This window comes from Trematomus bernacchii, unplaced genomic scaffold (assembly GCF_902827165.1).
Source record: "Trematomus bernacchii unplaced genomic scaffold, fTreBer1.1, whole genome shotgun sequence".
NCBI lineage: Eukaryota > Metazoa > Chordata > Actinopteri > Perciformes > Nototheniidae > Trematomus > Trematomus bernacchii.
Genome location: NW_022988098.1, coordinates 9,165,063 through 9,187,459, shown reverse-complemented (window position 1 = coordinate 9,187,459; position 22,397 = coordinate 9,165,063). Strand labels below are relative to the sequence as shown.

Genomic DNA, 22,397 nt, shown 5'->3' with positions numbered 1-22,397 from the left:
AAAATCTCTGTTATTAGATCAGTACTTTTCTTATATGACTATTATTGACTTGAACACTGAGAATGTATTTATTAACTTCAGACATTTGAAATATTTGAAATCAGATGAAAACAAACTGTAACGGAGCCTGCCGTGTTATCTATGATTACTATGCCTTACTGTACATTCATAATTTCAGCCGGAGGTAGGTGGTAGGCGTTGCGGAGGAGCAGATTGCGAGTGAGGTGCCTGTTCTAAACGAACTATTCCAGCTGTTATAAAGCATTAAATAAAAGTAAGCAAGGAATACAGAATGTTTCGTTACGTAACTTTGTTGAGAATGTGGCCATGTACATGTACATAATACATGGGATCATTTGCAGCGACTTGGTCATTGTGGGGAAAAATAACACCCATCCTGATCGTTTCAATGAAGTTGAATACAGAATATTCATATTTGTCAGTGATTTCATGTCAATTCGGCGAACATAAACATCAATGATGATGATTAAATTAGGATTAAAAATCGGGAGAGCCGGCTCGTTCGTTTTTTCCGACTAAACAACATTATTAACAACAGAGAAGTTGATTTCACATGACTCCAGTGTGGAACCCCACTGCACCCCCTGGTGGATCAATGATCCATTGCAGCTGGCTTCACAATAATTAAATGTATTTATCATGGGGGCGGTATCAAGTCTGACTGGGGGCCGGCCGGCCATCACGGAACGTGCACGAACCGATCACGACCCTCGCATTTTAAACTGTCCAAAATAAGACGCTTCATCTGTATCATCACTGAGCGATCCGAACTTGCGACAGGGGAAGCAAACACAGACATCACAACACGTACCTTTACGGAGCATTTAAGGCAGATCGTCTCACCGTAGCTGTCAATTAGGTCAAAAGACGTGTTCAATGGCATTAAAATGAAAAAAGAAAATGCTACAACTGTTGATCCATAGGTTGATAATGTACCTGTGCCTTTGAACAAATTATTTATAATCCATAATTCCATTTTGTATGTAAAATTCGGAGCGGAAAAGTTAGCTGCTAATGGTAGCCACCAGAGTGTATGCAGCTTCCGGTTTTGGTAACGCGTCACTCTCACTCCTTATTTGTTAACGTTTTGGTGTGTATATAACTTTCCCTCGATTCCATTGGCTCTAGCGGTTATAAAGCAGGGATGCAAACTCATCAGGTATGAAAAAGGTGACAAGGATCCGACCCCCCCGACCCCACGGAATATCGGCTTTAAAATGAGGAATAACAGAGGATTTTAGCAGTCAGAACTACTAAAGCAGTTAATAATAACAGAAACGCCAAAGAGTCACATCTAATAGAAATGTATAAAAGCATTTGTTTGAATTGTGTAGCAGTCAGTTTATAATTTTGGCAGCACTGTTGAGCATTTTGAAAATGTATTTTCATGCCTCTGTGCAAGGCTTAGTCTTTCTATCTGTATAGCCAGTGGTGTAAAGTAACTAAGTTCATAAACTCAAGTACTATACTTGGGTACAATTTTGAGATACTTGTACTTTATTTAAGTATTTCAATGTGTTGCTACTTTGTTCTTCTACTCCACTACCGTTCAGAGGTAAATGGTGTACTTCTACTCCACTACATGTATTTAATAGCTTTAGTTACTTTACAGATGTGGATGAATGATGTGAAATATAATCAAGTGTTAAATCAGACTTTAGTTCCACCTGGAGTAAATTCACAAGCTACCCTGCAGTATACAAAGTCATTCAAACTAGCTGCACCTTTACCAGCTTTGAGAACACTTTCATGATCAATCATTATAAAACATATCATATATATTATTCTGAAATGGACCAATCTGCACAACGACTACTTTTAGTGTCGCTACTTTCACTATATTTTGATGAGAATACTTTTCTACTATTACTTGAGGAACATTTTGAATGCAGGACTTCTACTTTTACTTTTACTCAAGTACAAGACCTGAGTACTTCTACTTTTACTCAAGTACAAGATCTGAGTACTTCTACTTTTACGAACAAGACCTGAGTACTTCTACTTTTACTCAAGTACAAGACCTGAGTACTTCTACTTTTACTCTAGTACAAGATCTGAGTACTTCTACTTTTACTCTAGTACAAGATCTGAGTACTTCTACTTTTACTCTAGTACAAGATCTGAGTACTTCTACTTTTACTCTAGTACAAGATCTGAGTGCTTCTACTTTTACTCAAGTACAAGATATATACTTATACCACCTCCGTTTATAGCCTATGAAAAAAACTATTTGAAAACGAAGGCTAAAGCTAACGTTAGCAGATAGTGACAATGTATGCTAGTTAGCTAGCTCAACGATAATATTGCGACCGGAACACTTTTCAGTGCACATCACGCTCTGCCGCTCCGACAGGGAGCTCTGCTCTGAACACCTGAACGGCCCGTTCTAACAGCTGTTCACCAGCGGTCCAGTCTGTGCCACAGTGACTCCGGACCGCACAGTTAATATTAACGAACGCACCCGTAGGTAATGTAGCTGCTGAAGCTAGACCCTCATCCCGGAGCAGCAGAGCCTTATTATACATCCATGAGCAGAGCCGACAGGCAGGAAGACTCGAGCACACAGCTCGCGCTTCATTATAATATATAAAAAAAAAACACCATGCGTGTCATGATGGCACATAACAGCTCGCGGCCGCAGATTACTCCGGGTCCCAGACCCCCCCATACCCCACAAATATTTTTATTGCAGATCTACATGAATCACACAAACTACCTATTTTGGATTCATAACGGCAAATTTCGCCGAAAGGTGACAAGTTTGCATCCCTGTAAAGAGATTTCATTCATCAAAATCGAGCAAGGGGGGCCAGAGATAGGTCAAATCCACCCAAATGACCCCAGAAGTGGGGTTTTTTGGCTAAATCTCTCTACAAAGGTCAAATGTCACTTGTTTTGCATCAATCTTGATACAGGGTACTTATTATATGTTTTACTTTGGATTCCTAAAGCTTTTAGTCTACTAACCCATCATCCAAGGGTAGTTTTCACTATAAGTAAAAAAGAATTTTTGGACGGACACTATAATTTACAGTTTTTTACTATGTAAAATCTGAATTTTCTTTAAAATAAAAAACATCTATATTGATTCTGACTTTTCTACATCCAACTCACAGGTTTATCAATACTTTGAGAATAAAGATTATTAATTTAACCCTTTTAGAAGGGAAGATATGGTCCTTTGTTCTGGGAATGTCATTTTCGAGCCTGAGACCTGAAAAACAGGCTCAGGGCTTAAGAGGTTAAAGCAGCGGGAGCAAACGCTTGCCTCGGGGAGGGAGAACAAAAGCCACAGCGGAGAATAAACAGAAGGGTAACCATGGTAACTATGGGCGGGAAGTCTTCTTCGCTGCTTTTGTGGCAGACTACAGCGCCACTTACAGGCCTGGCATATGTACTACAGCGTCTCCAGCGCTTTCGAGCGGCAATGGCCGGCCGTGGCCCAACCCCACATTCCCCTGATAGGTGGAGAGTTGGCCCAATAGCCGTAGCGCCACTTCTGTGACGACATAGAAGTGCTCAAATCTGGATCAGTCTGTATCAGATCCATTGCAGCCCCGTTTTTAGAGATTTGGGTATGGAGGAAAATAGAGAGGGTTGTGTTTTCTGACACTTGGTGAGTTCCCTGGAACACCGGGGACACATATTCATGTATAAAAGACGTACAAAAGTGCATTTTGCATGATAGGTCCCCTTTAAATTAACTTGGTTAGAAAGTCCAAATGTGACTTTTTAATGGTAATAAAGATGTATTTGTGTTCAAGGCTCTGCAGATAACATTAAAATACCAAACCAAAAGGGAAAACATTGGGCATTTAAGTATTTATAACACTTGTTCGGCTTTATACAAAGTACATTTTCCTCGAATGTATTTAAGTTAACTATGTAATCTTAGTTTAATTAGGGGCCCCTTGCAGATTCTTAAAGCTTACCTGCTGGCCTCCAAGAAAAGACGGCAGTGTGTCTGAATCGAAATCCTGGGACGGCTCCTCCACAAAGCAGCAGCGATTCTCACTGACTGACCATGACAAAAAAAACCTGTAGATTGTAAAGTACAACTATTATATCATGTGAACTAAATTGAACTAAATTCTGACCGTAAATAAAACAGTGGGGGGAAAAAACTATGTAGTCCACAGTGTCAATCATTAAATATATTTTTTTGTCTGCAAGGAAATTCACACTAAAAAGCCTATGTTTTTAAAATACACCCGTGATCGTATAAGAAATTAGAACAGCCACGGCTCCTTTAAAAAGGCTCATATCTATGTAAAAAACGTTAAAGGTCTCCTATTATACTGTTTTTCATCAATATATTATAGGTCTCAGATACAAAACATGTCTTTGAAGTGTTTGGCTCCAAACACCAAACAGATCATTGCAGCATCCCATAATCCCCTCTGTTTCAGCCCTGTTTCAAAAGTGCTGATTCTCTGTCTGTTACTTTAGATGAAAATAAGGAGCCCCTCCCCACGCCCCTCTGAGAGAGATTTGGTTGGTTTGGAGGAGATTCAGGTGATAAGGTGGGTTACCTTGGTTGCTGATTGTCTAATGGTTACACAAGCCAAAAAAACATTAGGACATCATAAAGTGGGGGGGGGTTGGGGGGGGCATTGGGATATTTTTTTGTTTAAATCCTCTGGAGCAGAGAGAGGAGCTGTGGATTATTGTTGGGGCTCCGTTGGCGGGGCTCCGTTGGCGTGGCTCCGTTGGCGGGGCGCAGCGCCCCTCCAAGACAATGGTAGGGGAAACACTGAGTAATATTGTGAACATGAATGTTAACGTTTTGTATCTTTATCGTTTCTGTCATTCTAATTTAGAAAAAGAAAACACCTCTGGGGTCATTTGGGTGCATTTTCCATATCTCTGGCCCCCCTCGGTCGATTTTGATGAGACAGAGCAGCAATGAGGAAAGGCAGGCATTTCTTTGAAATGAGGCGAGGGTCCCTTCTAGTTACAGAGAGAGTTGTACCTGCTTCACACTGACACACTGTGATGTTGAACACCGGGGTTGGAAGAGGAGGTGATTTTCACAACCAGTCATGTAATCCAACATATTGTCTTTCTTGTTGTAAAAGCTTTCTAGTATCTCCACTTTGACTCAATGTCATTTTAGGCCAAACACACATTCAGCAATGTGTTCAGAGAGTATTATTCTTCATATAAATAAAAATACTTCTTTCAATCTTTGAGCTTTTCCAGGGTGGCTAATAACATTTTTCTGTAGTGTGTCAGCTCAAAACAGATAGGTGTGTTTGTTTTGTTAAACCAACCGCACATGCAACAATATGATTAATTGACTTAAAAATGATCGTATTGCTTCCGCTAAGAAGAAAAATATCGTTCCACTGCGTACCAATGGCAGGAAGTGATCATTGATTCGAGGTTTTCTGTAACCGTCCAAGTCTGTTCACAGTTTCATTTTTCTAAGGACAACAGTTTGATCTTTTAGAAGCCCCAACAGATGGTCCTATAGATGGTTTAAGCAAGCTTTCCTCATATTGGATCAACACAGATTTCCCATGTAATAATTAATTGTATAGGATTGTTTTCAGGCTTGTTTGTTTTGGTTCGCTACAGAGCACTGCAGTTCTTCTTTTAGAGGAGAGCATTTTAGAGACTTCTTCTAGCCGAGTCGATTTCATTCCTGATGGATTTACGAATACAGCTCTTTACAACTGGAAACCAAAACTTAACTCTGGATAATGAGTGTGCATAGGATAAAACTACACCAGAATCACCTTAAGAAAAGGAGCGTTAAAATAGTCTTTACCAGATAAAGACTTCAATGTTAGGAAACTTAACTTGACTTAACTTAGAGAACTTAGAGAATCTGCTCTCTGTCTGCTATAAAATGTCCATTAAAAGGGAAAATGTAAAACATTGTACACTGCTGCATTGTTGGCAAAAAGCCGGCCAACGTGTACTACATCAACTGGTGATAGAAAACATTTAAAACTAATGGAGGACCGTGTGAAAATATAACAACAATAATACATGTTTAATGTGTTTGTTTGTTTGTGTTTAAATCAATTGAATTATGAAAAGCTAAGTATAAGATGACACATAATGAGCAACAGTTTCTTGTGGTTAGTGTTTTTGCAGGAAATTCAATGTCAGTCATATCCTGTTGGCTTAATATAGCAAGACCGATGCAATGCTGCAAAACACTCATACACAGCGGGGGGGGGGGGGTTATGATTACTATAATTTTCTACTTACCAATGTACTCGTTAAAAACAGCTTCTGGTTAAAAAAGTCCCCAACTTCTCCTTCACAGATTAAAACATGAGTCATTTTATTACCCTGTGAATTAGTTTCACATTAGGGACCAGTCAGATTTCTGATGATAATTTTCTTAATTAACCAAATGAGGAATGATACAAAAAATATCTATTCTAAGTTTCTGACATGTTGTGTTTATGTCAGGGACTTCCTGATAATCCAAAGTGTATTTGTCTGTGTCTCTCTTTCTCACAACTTATTTCCTGTGTACTGTGAACGCTAAAAAAAATCTACATATAATGAGGAAGGAGCTTTGATTACTAAGCGGAAGAAAAAGAGGAAGGGTGGAGAGAAAGCTGGGGGTAGAAAGATTTAAGGTAAGGCACGACAGTAATTGGAAAACACAACACTCATACCAACGAACTGTAGAGACCAGTTTAATAATCTGACGGAGGATCTCAGCATCGGACAGCAGCACCATGAAGAGGCTTCTGCTGCTCTTCCTCTCACTGATGACAGGTACAAAGATTACTTATACCCAATTGCTGATTTGGATCAAATAAACAGTTTTCAAGATATTCTGCATCAAGTTTGAGCTAATTTTTTTATTTTATTGATCATAAAGTTGTTTAAAAGGGTGGTGGGGTTGGTGGAGCGCTTTGAGGGCTCCATTGTCTATTTTGCTGGATGGAAAGTGGAGGGCATCCTGCTGATAGACCAGTGTTTCCATCACTTATCATTGGCGAGAACTCAAATAATATAAAGTATATCAAGATATGTTTGACCAATTACCTTGATTTCTATACAGAGATAATATTGTAGGGTTCTGACTCTTGAGTCCAGAGAAGAGAGGTTATTTTTAATGGATTCATCTTTTCTCTCATTGTGTTTACATCACTTCTCATTGGCCGAGGAGATTCAATTACATTTTCTATCTCAATCAATCTGAACAGACCCAAAAACAATGCATTATGGGTTTTTGTATTGTACATTATTAGATACACACATGAGACTTTCTTTTTAAGATCCAAATACCTGAAAATTAGGACTAACACTGACTGAAAGGCAGTGCTGGAAGTTCTCTACTTACATCCACATTTGTGGAACTTTAGAGTATTTTTCAGATTACAAGTTACTAAGTAAAGTAAATAAGGTAACAATTGATTTTCTAACAAATCATTCAAACTGAGTCCTCAGTCAAATATAACCTCAAGACACGACTGAACACGGATTACTGTCAAACTTGTATTAAAACTAGGGCTGTCAGTCGATTAAAATATTTAATCGCGATTAATCGCATGATTGTCCATAGTTAATCGCGATTAATCGCAAATTAATCGCACATTTTTTATCTGTTCTAAATGTACCTTAGAGGGATATTTTTCAAGTTTTTAATACTCTTATCAACATATGAGTGGACAACTATGCTTTATATGTTTGTTTATTATCATTTGAACAATGACAAATATTCTCATGAATATTAAACACAACAACCTCTGAACATTACAAATATTCGCCTCAATTCAACCTGGAACCTCTCTCATACAATAATGTGTGTGTGTGTGTGTGTGTGTGTGTGTGTGTGTGTGTGTGTGTGTGTGTGTGTGTGTGTGTGTGTGTGTGTGTGTGTGTGTGTGTGTGTGTGTGTGTGTGTGTGTGTGTTGGAGCTATGTGCAGCTCAAGGCATATATGCCTGTGTGTATGAGCTGTGTTGCGCGCACTATCCGTGCTGAGTGTGCTGTCTGGCTACCTGCATAAAGTCAAGTGCTCGGCGCAGTTGTCGGCGAAATGTCGCTCCTCTGTTTTCATTGAAACAGCTCCTTATATCCGTTAGCTCAGCTAGCTAGCACCAGATGCTAACAACAACACGTAAGTTGTGCTTCGCTCGCGCCACACATACACACACCCTCCCGGTCCTCCCGATGGCCAGTCCGGGCCTGCCGGTGAGCGTGGAAGTGTGGTCTGCCACAAGCGGGCGGCAGGAGCGGGGCTGTCAGCATCAGCTTGTAGATGGTATTTTAAACTCGATGCGCTCTGAAACTACGGCGGCCGAGGACAAAAAATACACATGCGTTAATCGCGTTAAAATAATTAGTGGCGTTAATTTTTTTTTGCGTTAACGCGTTATTAACGCGTTAACTTGACAGCCCTAATTAAAAGTTATCAAAATAAAAACAAATTAATATAATATTTAGCTTATAAGCTCTTTACTGAAAACATTGTACTGATGTTAGTCTTTTGTAATCATACATGTATATATGGTAAGTACATTAAATATTCTTTCATCAGTTAAATGCAACATACTTATAAATCGAGAAACAGTTTTTATTTCAGTTTTAGTAATACCCAGCAGTATTTGAATCAGCACAAAACATAAATGAACACACACCTTCCTCCAGCCCTTCCTCCACGTCCATGCTGTCTTCCTCCTCCTCTTCATCGTCATAGTTGTAGTTCGGGTCAAAGGTCATGAACTTAAGGCAAAGCTTTGTCACCGTGGCAACATGTGGGGACATCTCCTTTGGACAGCTGTCAATCAACGGAAACAACAACATGAAGGTGTCTGTGTGTGTGTGTGTGTGTGTGTGTGTGTGTGTGTGTGTGTGTGTGTGTGTGTGTACCTGCGTATAAAGGCTTCAAAGGCCTGGAAACAGTACTCTCTCAGCTCGTCGTCCTCCACGTCCGTGAACTTCAACACCATCGGGATTAACTTTTCTAAATGTTCACCTACACACACACACACACACACACACACACACACACACACACACACACACACACACAACACACACACACAACACACACACACACACACACACACACACACACACACACACACACACACACACACACACACACACACACACACACACACCAAAGCTTATGAGTTTCTAGATGTGTTCTTTTTTCGTAAATTGAGAATGAAAATGTCAAAATGAAGATCTTTTCAAAATAAAAGTATGTTAGTAATCGAGATGGAAACTGATATCCAAAAGGTACGGGGGAAAAAGATGATAACTTAGCCGTGTGATTGAAAAAGATACTTTAAAATCATTATGCAAAAGCGTTCTGTACTTTAGACTACTGAGTCATTATTGAGAAATGTCTCATGATAATTTTGAGAAGCTAAACAATTATTTTTAGATATCTAATCATTATTTTAGCATATTAACTCATTCATTTAAGATACTAAGTCATTATTTCTTAGATACTAAGTCACTATTTTCAGATACTGTGTCATTAGGTTTGAGGTATTTCATCATTACCAAGATACCATGTCATTATTTTGAGATAATAACTCATTGTTTAAACTTTTCTAATTGAAATGACCAGAATATTCTCTTTGTCTTTCATCACAAGGCAACAAATCTAAATGTCTTCATTTTATTTTGTTACTCTACGTGCAGAGATGGCCTTCCTCAGTCAGGAAACCAATGTGTTGTCCTTAAATCTAGTATCACGTGAGCGTGGCAGCAGATCTCACCGACTCGATGGCCGCCCTGACGACTGACGGTTGCTAGGCACTGGATGTACGTCCTCGCCATGGAAACGGGCGGGGCCTTTGCGAGCTCATTGGTCAGGTGTTCAGTCAGCTGGGAGAAGAGGGCGGGGCTACAGCAGGGAACCAGGTGACCCAGAGCCAAGATGGAGCGCTTCCTCACCGCCATCCTGGAGCTGGTCAGCTGACGGAGGGATGGATGGATATTAGGTTTATCTGAAGGGTGTCTATTTTAACTCACAACCAATATGCAACGTGGGTAGGCAGTTCATTAAAACATCACTATTTTGAGATGCTTACTCTTTGTTTTCAGATACTAAACTTTGTTTTTGTACATTCCCAAAGATATTGAAGTGACTGTTATTTTGTATATATTGATTGTTGTGCTTTTATCTTAATGTGTGCATATGTATAAATGTGTCTGTTGATTGTGTATATATAGGATATACATATTTTATACATATTTTTATATATCTTTGTTATAGTATTCTGTATTGTGGGAAACGGTATTTCGATCTCTCTGTCTGTACACACAAACTGAAAGATTGACAATAAAGTTGACTTTGACTTTTTTCCTTATCCTAATGACTTTATTGCATGGCTAGGTTTTCAGTTCATTATAATATAACTTAATTAACTATGATTGATACAAATAAATACAATAAAATAACATATAATAATATGATCAAAAAAACTATTATTGCTACTAATATTCTGATTTGATCATATATCATTTGATATGATATTCCCTCTTGTCTTTTGTTATATATGTGTTACCTGAGGGAGCAGACTGGAGAGCAGAGCGCTGTGGAAACTGACCAGAGCACCGCTCAGCCTGTGAAAGACAAATGAAATCATTAAAAATCATTTTCTCTTAAGAACTTCCTCCACAGTTTTGAAATTGAACCAAAAAACATGATTTGTTTCAAGGACCTGTATCTGCACGCCTAACACCACCATGTGTGTTAACAACTAGTATGGAGGGATTTAATCCTGAAACACAGTGTGTATCCATCACATATGTCACCCTGTATGCAATTAATACATTTCAGTCACATGCACTGAATACTGGCTGTGCAGGAAATTGCATTTTTGGAGTAAAAACACACCGAGCTCAGTCATGTTGCTGAGTTTGTACTTCAGGTGTTTTATTTTAATGTGTTCCCGTCTCACCCTGCACACTTCATTTCCTCCTCATGCTTCCTTATCCCCTCCTTCCTTGCAGCCTTGTGTCCTGCCCTTCCTCTGTGTTTCAGATCCTCCTCCTCATCAGTAGGCTGGATGTGTTTCTCCACTCAGCCATATTAGTTGAATTAACATTGCCACAAGCAGACACAGCGTTTACTGCATGCACCACGTCGCCATGGAAACCCACAACCTCACAAACACACACAAACAGACTTACACACACATACTTTGCATGTCAATTTGCAACGAACGTCACTGACAATCTTAAAGCAACAAATTACGTGTGTGAGAAAAATGCAAGGAAGCAAGTAATCAAGTTACATACACACATAAAAAACATACATGTCAATCATCCTATTAATGTCACACACACACACACACACACACACACACACACACACACACACACACACACACACACACACACACACACACACACACACACACACACTTACCTATATCTGTCCACATCGATACGTCTAACGGTGCACTAACGTAATGAAACAAGCGTGCGATCAAAGTAGGGGAGTGTGTCAGGATGCTGTTAGCAGTTTGTGTGTGTGTGTGTGTGTGTGTGTGTCTGTGTCTGTGTGTGTGTCTGTGTGTCTGTGTCTGTGTGTGTGCGTGTGTGCGTGTGTGTGTGTGTGTGTGTGTGTGTGTGTGTGTCTGTGTCTGTGTGTGTGTCTGTGTGTGTGTCTGTGTCTGTGTGTGAAGTATAATAGCCGTGATGTGTTATGAAGCTCTCTAAGCATTCATTAGGCCTTCATGCCTCCCTGAGTTTTGCAATTATTGTTGACCTGTAAGAGGAAGGATGGATTCTCCGAACATAACGTGTGGCTCCGCTGCTCCCCGGGCAGCATGCATCTGTTATCACACACACACACACACACACACACACACACACACACACACACACACACACACACACACACACACACACACACACACACACACACACACACACACACACACACACACACACACACACACACACACACACACACACACACACACACACACACACACACACACACACACACACACACACAACCCAGAGGCTGCTTCTGTGTTTTCTGAAACTAAATATCACGCTGATCAACTGGAAACACATTTTCTTTGGGTACTACAGAGAGTGGGAGAGGGGAGAGTAAGTTAGGGAAGGAAGGAAGGAAACAGGAAAGCGGAGAGTAAAGGAAACAATTAAGGAAAGGAACCTAAGTTGTTATAAATCACAAAGTAGTGGTTTTAATGCAAAACTGTGGAAAACCAATTGTTTAGCTCCAGTTTTGGAGAAAGATACAAAGTGCCAGGTACCTCAAAATAATTTTTAAAACTGGATTTTGTACGGATTATTATTAGAGACTACTAACTTTATTCATTTCATTTAAAGGTTCCAAAAACTTCAATCACACACAGACTTCAGACCTGCAGATTTTAAAAGTCTTAAAATGTCTTATTTCGTGGCGTGCTACATTAAAAGCATAACTACACAAAACTACAATTACGAATAAGTCCTTAAGGTGTAGAATTAAGGCTTTATAAAATATGAATTAAGTATATAAAACATTATTATGATGATGTTTCTGTATTTACTGTAGAAGATTTAAAGGTCCTTTATTATGAAAAATCCTCTTCTTCATGTCTCTTCTACATCAACATGTGTCCCCTCTTCTTCATGTCTCTTCTACATCAACATGTGTCCCCTCTTCTTCATGTCTCTTCTACATCAACATGTGTCCCCTCTTCTTCATGTCTCTTCTACATCAACATGTGTCCCCTCTTCTTCATGTCTCTTCTACATCAACATGTGTCGTCTCTTCTTCATGTCTCTTCTACATCAACATGTGTCCCCTCTTCCTCATGTCTCTTCTACATCAACATGTGTCCCCTCTTCTTCATGTCTCTTCTTCATCAACATGTGTCCCCTCTTCTTCATGTCTCTTCTTCATCAACATGTGTCCCCTCTTCTTCATGTCTCTTCTACATCAACATGTGTCCCCTCTTCTTCATGTCTCTTCTTCATCAACATGTGTCCCCTCTTCTTCATGTCTCTTCTACATCAACATGTGTCCCCTCTTCTTCATGTCTCTTCTTCATCAACATGTGTCCCCTCTGTGGAAAGAGACTCTGAAAGTTTCAGGAACAAAGATTCTCTCTCTTTTTGTCCTGATCCATTTCTATAAAAACCTGTCTGAAAATGAGCTGATCAGATTTTGGCCACTTTATGATGTCATAACGATGTGTTGGCTTGTGTAACCATTAGCCAATCACCAACCAAGGTAACCCCCCCCCACCTTATTATCTGAATCTCCTCCTAGAGCACCATTGTGTTCTTTTTAACCAAATATCTCTCAGAGGGGCGTGGGGAGGGGCTCCTTATTTTCATCTAAAGTAACAGACAGAGAATCAGCACTTTTGAAACAGGGCTGAAACAGAGGGGATTATGGGATGCTGCAATGATCTGTTTGGTGTTTTAGCCAATCAGAGACAGGCTCTGTATATATCTGAGACCTGTGATATATTGATGAGAAATATTATAATAGGGGACCTTGAACTCACGTCACCATCGCCACTCTGCTCAAACACTTCTTCTGACATCGCTGTGATGTGAGCAGCAGTAAAGCATCGCACTGGGAGAGACTCCTCCAGTGCTCCCAGTAGAGACATTGCCTACTCCCCCACACCCTCCCATTCCTCCATCACCATGGCAACAGTTTAAACAGCTTTGGTGTTTTCTGGTTTCATGTTAGTGTGAGTATTGGTTGCAAGTAGCTGTAACACACCATCGATGTGTGAGTAAGGGCTCAAATCCTTTCCGTAATGCGCTACAAAAACTGCCTTAAGTGTACATGTTTGGTTTTATAATAATAGCCATGAGAAAAAACTAATAAATAAAACGTGCTTTAGTGTAAATGGTGCATTCAAAAACACAGAGAGAAGAATACGTTGTTTTGTTTTTTTAAAGCAAGGAGCAAAAAATAACACTGTGCAACATGGATTTACAGAATTAAGAAGATAAATATATGCACACACGCGCACGCACACACACACACACACACACACACACACACACACACACACACACACACACACACACACACACACACACACACACACACACACACACACACACACACACACACACACACACACACACACCCCTCCCGTCGACAATTTCCTGGCGGCAATTACTTGCGGCTCTGAGGTGAGTTTTCATTGCCAGTTGTGAAATAGCTCCACACGACTCTCCTCTTTCTCTCAGCCATCATGCTCGTGTGTCGCACTCGAGAGTCGCTGGCTGCTGCTGGCTGCTTGATAATGGGAGTTCAGGCAGGGAGCCTTGAGGAAAGGAGGAGAGCAGTGGAGAGAGAAGGAAAGAGCGCATATACTTGTGTTCGTCTGCACTCTGCACACTGAGACACTACATACTGATATACACCTGAACATCAGCAGGAGAGGACTCTTTAAAGTAGAGACACTACATACTGATATACACCTGAACATCAGCAGGAGAGGACTCTTTAAAGTAGAGACACTACATACTGATATACACCTGAACATCAGCAGGAGAGGACTCTTTAAAGTAGAGACACTACATACTGATATACACCTGAACATCAGCAGGAGAGGACTCTTTAAAGTAGAGACACTACATACTGATATACATCTGAACATCAGCAGGAGAGGACTCTTTAAAGTAGAGACACTACATACTGATATACACCTGAACATCAGCAGGAGAGGACTCTTTAAAGTAGAGACACTACATACTGATATACATCTGAACATCAGCAGGAGAGGACTCTTTAAAGTAGAGACACTACATACTGATATACACCTGAACATCAGCAGGAGAGGACTCTTTAAAGTAGAGACACTACATACTGATATACACCTGAACATCAGCAGGAGAGGACTCTTTAAAGTAGAGGCACTACATACTGATATACAAATGAACATCAGCAGGAGAGGACTCTTTAAAGTAGAGACACTAAATACTGATATACACCTGAACATCAGCAGGAGAGGACTCTTTAAAGTAGAGACACTACATACTGATATACACCTGAACATCAACAGGAGAGGACTCTTTAAAGTAGAGACACTACATACTGATATACACCTGAACATCAACAGGAGAGGACTCTTTAAAGTAGAGACACTACATACTGATATACACCTGGACATCAGCAGGAGAGGACTCTTTAAAGTAGAGACACTACATACTGATATACACCTGAACATCAGCAGGAGAGGACTCTTTAAAGTAGATACACTACATACTGATATACACCTGAACATCAACAGGAGAGGACTCTTTAAAGTAGAGACACTACATACTGATATACACCTGGACATCAGCAGGAGAGGACTCTTTAAAGTAGAGACACTACATACTGATATACACCTGAACATCAGCAGGAGAGGACTCTTTAAAGTAGAGGCACTACATACTGATATACACCTGAACATCAGCAGGAGAGGACTCTTTAAAGTAGAGACACTACATACTGATATACACCTGAACATCAGCAGGAGAGGACTCTTTAAAGTAGAGACACTACATACTGATATACACCTGAACATCAGCAGGAGAGGACTCTTTAAAGTAGAGACACTACATACTGATATACACCTGCACATCAGCAGGAGAGGACTCTTTAAAGTAGAGGCACTACATACTGATATACACCTGAACATCAGCAGGAGAGGACTCTTTAAAGTAGAGACACTAAATACTGATATACACCTGAACATCAGCAGGAGAGGACTCTTTAAAGTAGAGACACTACATACTGATATACACCTGAACATCAACAGGAGAGGACTCTTTAAAGTAGAGACACTACATACTGATATACACCTGGACATCAGCAGGAGAGGACTCTTTAAAGTAGAGACACTACATACTGATATACACCTGAACATCAGCAGGAGAGGACTCTTTAAAGTAGATACACTACATACTGATATACACCTGAACATCAGCAGGAGAGGACTCTTTAAAGTAGAGACACTACATACTGATATACACCTGAACATCAGCAGGAGAGGACTCTTTAAAGTAGAGACACTACATACTGATATACACCTGAACATCAGCAGGAGAGGACTCTTTAAAGTAGAGACACTACATACTGATATACACCTGAACATCAGCAGGAGAGGACTCTTTAAAGTAGAGACACTACATACTGATATACACCTGAACATCAGCAGGAGAGGACTCTTTAAAGTAGAGACACTACATACTGATATACATCTGAACATCAGCAGGAGAGGACTCTTTAAAGTAGAGACACTACATACTGATATACACCTGAACATCAGCAGGAGAGGACTCTTTAAAGTAGAGACACTACATACTGATATACACCTGAACATCAGCAGGAGAGGACTCTTTAAAGTAGAGACACTACATACTGATATACACCTGAACATCAGCAGGAGAGGACTCTTTAAAGTAGAGACAATACATACTGATATACACCTGAACATCAGCAGGAGAGTACTCTTTAAAGTAGAGACACTACATACTGAAATACACCTGAACATCAGCAGGAGAGGACTCTTTAAATTAGAGACACTACATACTGATATACACCTGAACATCAGCAGGAGAGTACTCTTTAAAGTAGAGACACTACAAACTGAAATACACATTACATGTCACTTGTTAGACGCTTTTATCCAAAGCGACTTATATACTCAATACTGTGGGCAATCCCCACAGGAGCAATTTGGGGTGAAGTGTCTTGCCCAGGGACACGACGACATGCTGACTGCAGTGGGGTTTGAACCTGTGACCCCCTGATCCGAACACCTACGGACAACCCACTGCGTCACACGCCTCCCTGAAAATCAGCAGGAGAGGACTCTTTAAAGTAGAGACACTACATACTGATATACACCTAAATACAGCAGAACATGTCCTTGTGTGTGTGTGTGTGTGTGTGTGTGTGTGTGTGTGTGTGTGTGTGTGTGTGTGTGTGTGTGTGTGTGGTGTGTGTGTGTGTGTGTGTGTGTGTGTGTGTGTGTGTGTGTGTGTGTGTGTGTGTACCTGTGATACGTGCATGTCGCTCTCATCCACCAGACCCGGCAGCTCGCTCAGGACCGGTTCCAGCGCGGCAGGTTTGATGTTTGCAGCCTGATGCGTGATGATCGAGGTGAGACAGGCCAGCGTCCCGAGCTTCAGAACTCGCTCGTTCTTTCGGAGGAAAGATCCCAAAACTGAGAGCGTCTCCGGCAGGATGGAGGACAGGTCGATCTGAGAGAGGAGGAAGAAATGTTTACAGCAGGGGTGTCAAACTCAATTTCATCGCGGGTCACATTAGCATAAAGGTTGCACTCAAAGGGCCGGTTGTAACTATATAAATATATAATATATATATAAAATAATGTATTATATTACATTATTGCCTCTGAATTGGATTATTATCGGATAGGATAATAACTTAGTAATTGACTACGTCTGAAAGCAGAAGTCCAGGGCAAATAATTGCAAGTCTCTTCAGTGCGCATGTCACAAAACGAGATGCATTGTGGGACATGTAGTTTATGGGCAACCTGCTTCTGTAACCGTATAATAAACGTATTATATTCTTTGCAAGCTCTTGCGAGGCCACATAAAATGAAATCGCGGGCCGGATTTGGCCCCCGGGCCTTGAGTTTGAGACCCCTGGTTTACAGTGAAGCTGTTATGGCAGAATGTTTAATACAGCGTATTTCTGATATTTATTAATGATCACATGGTATTCCATATGATGTGTGTTACTGAGTTGGGTCACACACAGTTAGAGAGACAATGGTCGTTGTGAATTATCAATAGATGTATTCATTTTTAGTGTGCTGACACCGAGGGTATAGGAAGTGCAGAGAAGGCCTCGGGTTATAAAAATAGTTAACCTTTGTTAGTTAACTAATCCTCAAGATATCATGAGATAATGACGTTTAAACATATACAGGTATAGCTTTCAGAGAGAAAAACATGTGACATTTGTGTGGTTGGCTGCATGATACAATGTGTATCCTCCATAACTGTTAAACCTTTGCAGGACACAAGTCAGATCAAACCACTACCACGGTGACAACAGTGTCTTTTGTTTGTGCTACAATTTCAGGCTCCCTGGGAAGTAGCTTCTAACCCTGAGCCCGAGAGAGATCCTCCGTTGTCCCCACGAACCAAAATGGCAAGTTGTACTTCATAATACTCTATCACCATTGTTTTTTCACACACTGGTAAAGGGAGGAATCTTTGTCACATATATGGCAAACAAGTTGGATATCTGTCAGCTTGTTAGCGTTGATGACGCCTTGACCTAAGATACACAATTTAGGCAGGACATACTTTCAATACTACTTCAACTGCTCTTAGTCAGATGCTAATAAGAGTTTTTCAAAATGAAGAGTACAATTTGTGTTTTTTATAAAATAGGTGTCCAAGCAGACAACCTTATTGTTTTTCATTGTCATAAGGATTATGTCCTAAAAGTATCTGGGTCACATTTCACACTCAAACACACTTAAAATAACATATATATTTATTTTGTTTATGTTGAATGTTTGATCCACAGTGTCATCATGAACTCACCAGTGCAGTTATTTCCTCTTTGGATAATTGTCATGATTGCAGAGGACCTGTCTCAAGCCTCAAATGGATTGGTTTTACGTGTAAATGTAAGTACCTGTCAAACAACACCGTTTTATTTTTTACTCTGAGATGATAAACATTTCGATAAAACAAACTTAATTTCAAATACTTAACTTAGATTCTAAATGACTTACTTTCTTCTTTGTTATATAGTGAAACGCACAGTGATTAAATGTTAAAATAATGCTCAAGAAATGTTACCAGTACATTTTTCTTGTGTAATTGTGTTTTTAGTTTGTTCAACCTCATGGCACAAAACCTGCTTCATCAAGAACAACGAGTCACCGGTACGTCATGTGTTTATATAAATATCTGATTTCTTTGGATAATGAAAAAAATGCAAACTTGGTGTTCCTTTATTTATTTTTTAAAGATGAAGGACATCTGCCTTTCCAGTAATGAAGGTTCCGTCAGTGATAAAGACTACATTCCTGAAACGGCGTCTAGCAGCGATGGATCCAGCGCCGATGAAGACTGCCCACCTGACTCTGAAGCAAATACTGATTGGGATCATCTCATTGCCACCATCAGGGATTCAAAGCCACCCCATTGTAAGACAACATTTAAAATACCTCTCTTAAAGCTTCAGTTCATAACAGATATGTATTTATCAGCTACAAAGGAAACAGACCCAGGAACAGCTCGAACTGCAGGCAGCCGAGAGTCACATTGATTATTGCTCAGGCGTCATCTCTACTGTGGTGAATTGTCGGAAACATAACAACACATTGTGCATGTAGTTATCCCAATATTTATAAAAGATCTTACAAGATTTGAGCTCCAAATAAAGCAGCATGTTGCAGTGCTTTCTGCCTTTTTTCTCCTCTTTCAACCAAGAAGCCCTGTACCGCCCGCACCTCTGGAAAAACGCTTAATAATTCAGTCGTAGATACCACATCACACATATCCTCACATCACTGTAGAACACAGAGTAGTGTTCAGGCTACCGTTTGTTACTCACAAGGCCCTACATGGCTGTGCTACATTGGGAAATGCATCGATGACGTGGTCCCGAAGGTTTCTGTACGGACATTCCCAAATCAAAAGCCCTGGGTAAACGGTGAGGTGCGCGGCAAACTGAAAGCGCGCACTCTCGCGCACACAGCGGGAGATTTGGAGGAGTACAGGAAGTCTAGGTATGATCTCCGGAGAGCAATAAAAAATGCAAAGAGACAGTACAAAGAGAAGGTGGAATCTGACTTCAAAGGCTGTAACACTAGGAATATGTGGGCGGGACTAAGGACAATGACTGACTACAAAGGAGCAGCGGGGGGTGCTGCGGGAGTGTCTGCGTGCGCATCTCTCCCAGATGAGCTAAACAGTTTTTTTGCACGCTTCGAGAGCAGCCGGGCTGTGGAGGTACAGAGGGACCAGGAGCTACACTGCCCTTTTGTTTTAAATAGGGCAGATGTGTGTAAATCCTTTAAAAGGGTTAACCCACACAAGGCTCCTGGACCTGATGGCATCCCTGGCCGTGTTCTCGGGGTGTGTGCAGTTCAGCTGGCAGAGGTGTTCACAGACATCTTCAACAGGTCCCTGCTGCAGTCTGTAGTCCCCACATGTCTTAAACACTCCACCATCATTTCTGTCCCCAAAAAGACAATCATCACCTGCCCCAACGACTACCGCCCAGTAGCACTCACCTCCATCATAATGAAGTGCTTTGAGCGGTTAGTCAAATTATTCATCACCTCCTCCCTCCCTGAATCTCTGGACCCCCTGCAGTTTGCCTACAGAGCAAACAGGTCCACAGACGACGCCATAGCCCTCACCCTCCACACTGCCCTCTCACACCTGGACCCGAAGAAGAGGAACACATATGTGAGAATGCTGTTCATTGACTACAGTTCAGCATTCAACACCATTGTGCCCTCCAAGCTGGCCATCAAGCTCAGAGACCTCGGACTCAACAGCGCCCTCTGCGACTGGATCCTGAACTTCCTGACGGGCAGACCCCAGGCAGTGCGGGTGGGAAATATCACATCCTCCACCCTGATTCTCAACACCGGTGCCCCTCAAGGCTGCGTGCTCAGCCCTCTCCTCTACTCCCTGTTCACCCACGACTGCGTGGCCACACACAGCTCCAACACCATCGTGAAGTTTGCTGATGACACGACCGTCATCGGCCAGATCACAGACGATGACGAGACGGCGTACAGAGAGGAGGTCGAAAACCTGACATCTTGGTGCCAGGAGAACAACCTCCATCTCAACATCAGCAAAACAAAGGAGCTGATTGTGGACTACAGGAAGCAGCAGGGAGAGGGACACGCCCCCATCGCCATCAATGGGACTACGGTGGAGAGAGTCAAAAGTTTCAGGTTCCTTGGGGTCCACATCACTGAGGACCTGACATGGTCTCTTCACACCACCACCATCACTAAGAAAGCTCGACAGCGGCTCTTCTTCCTCCGCAGGTTGAGGAGGTTCAAAATGGATTCCAGGATACTCTGCAACTTCTACAGGTGCACGATAGAGAGTATCCTCACTGGCAGCATGACGGCCTGGTACGGCAGCTGCACCGACCTCGATCGTAAGGCTTTACAGAGGGTGGTGAAAACTGCACAGCACATCACCAGGACGGAGCTGCCATCCATGGAGGACCTTTACTCCCAGCGGCTCAGGAAGAAATCACTACGGATTATCAAAGACCCCCATCACCCCAGCCACAAACTGTTCTTTCTGTTGCCGTCTGGCAGACGTTACCGCAGCATCCTGGCAAGGACAAGAAGATTCGGAGACAGTTTCTTCCCGCGGGCAGTGAGACTGTTAAAAAATTGAACTGTTGAAACAACTTCAAACATTCAACTGCTACTCAGTAGTATGTATCTAATACCTAATATATATATATCATTCCAATAACTTGTATATAGACTCATACTGCACTATTCCACATCATAACTTTATTTCATTTTTATAACTATTATTATTTTTGTATTGCTCTTGCTCTTATTGTTATTATGTTATGTTATTATGTTGCATTGTTGGAGAAGCCTGTGACATAAGATTTTCAACTGCATAATTACTCTGTAGCTATGTCAGATTGACAATAAAGAACCTTGAACCTTGAACCCTTCATGCATCTCAGACCTCTTACATCCCACTCAGATCAGTCGACCACAGGCTCTTATTTATACCCTGCTCCCTCTGTAAACCCCTCCTCACCTCTCTGACGAAGGGTTTGGGGTCGAATCCCCCCCCTGCTGAGGGTCCTTGAGGCCTCATCACTCTCACCAGCTGCAGGACCACCAGCAGAGCCTCTGAGGTGATCTTATAGAAGGAGTCCTCCACACAGGAGACCACCGGGGGGAGCAGCACCTGCAGGGGGACGAGCACATCTGTTTAGCGGACTCTGGGCACCAGATCGTGAGCGCATTAGGAGGTGGAAACGAGATGGATTAGGATACACTGTGCTTCTGACCAGCGTTAGAAGTGTGGTGCTCAGACACCTAGAAACGTTTTGTTTTTACCAAGCATTCATTGAGAGCCTTATTTGTTTTTCTTTTATCTGCTGGTTCCATAGCCTGACACTGAAAGACAGGAACAGCCTGAACAACATGTTAAAACCTGCTCTAAGGTCATCGGAGTGAAACAGAGAGACTCCTTTTTGAACACCAGATCAAAAAAAACGAGGTGTTCCAGCAGATTCTGCAGAATCTGCTGGAACATCAGCAGGACATGACTCTTTAAAGTAGAGACACTACATACTGTAACAACACTTACACATGTAAATAACACATTGTAAGCTACATTTTTAGTTTTTTGGTAATCTAAAACATAGACAAGTATGGTTTGCCCTTAAGATGTCTTTGT

General features: G+C 41.3%; 1 protein-coding gene across 1 annotated transcript in view; it reads right to left on the bottom strand.

Annotated features, from left to right (window-relative positions):
* Window positions 1–8,873: 8,873 nt before the first annotated feature.
* The window catches only part of LOC117475539 (cullin-associated NEDD8-dissociated protein 1-like), a 46,445-nt gene continuing 32,921 nt past the window's right edge, over window positions 8,874–22,397 (bottom strand). The window contains exons 6-10 of the mRNA XM_034121816.1: window positions 21,750–21,902; window positions 16,995–17,201; window positions 10,523–10,580; window positions 9,731–9,929; window positions 8,874–8,961 (exon numbers count right to left, since the gene is read on the bottom strand). Coding sequence (XP_033977707.1) covers window positions 9,859–9,929; window positions 10,523–10,580; window positions 16,995–17,201; window positions 21,750–21,902 — 489 coding nt within the window. The 3' untranslated portion in view covers window positions 8,874–8,961; window positions 9,731–9,858. The remainder of the gene's footprint in view (window positions 8,962–9,730; window positions 9,930–10,522; window positions 10,581–16,994; window positions 17,202–21,749; window positions 21,903–22,397) is intronic.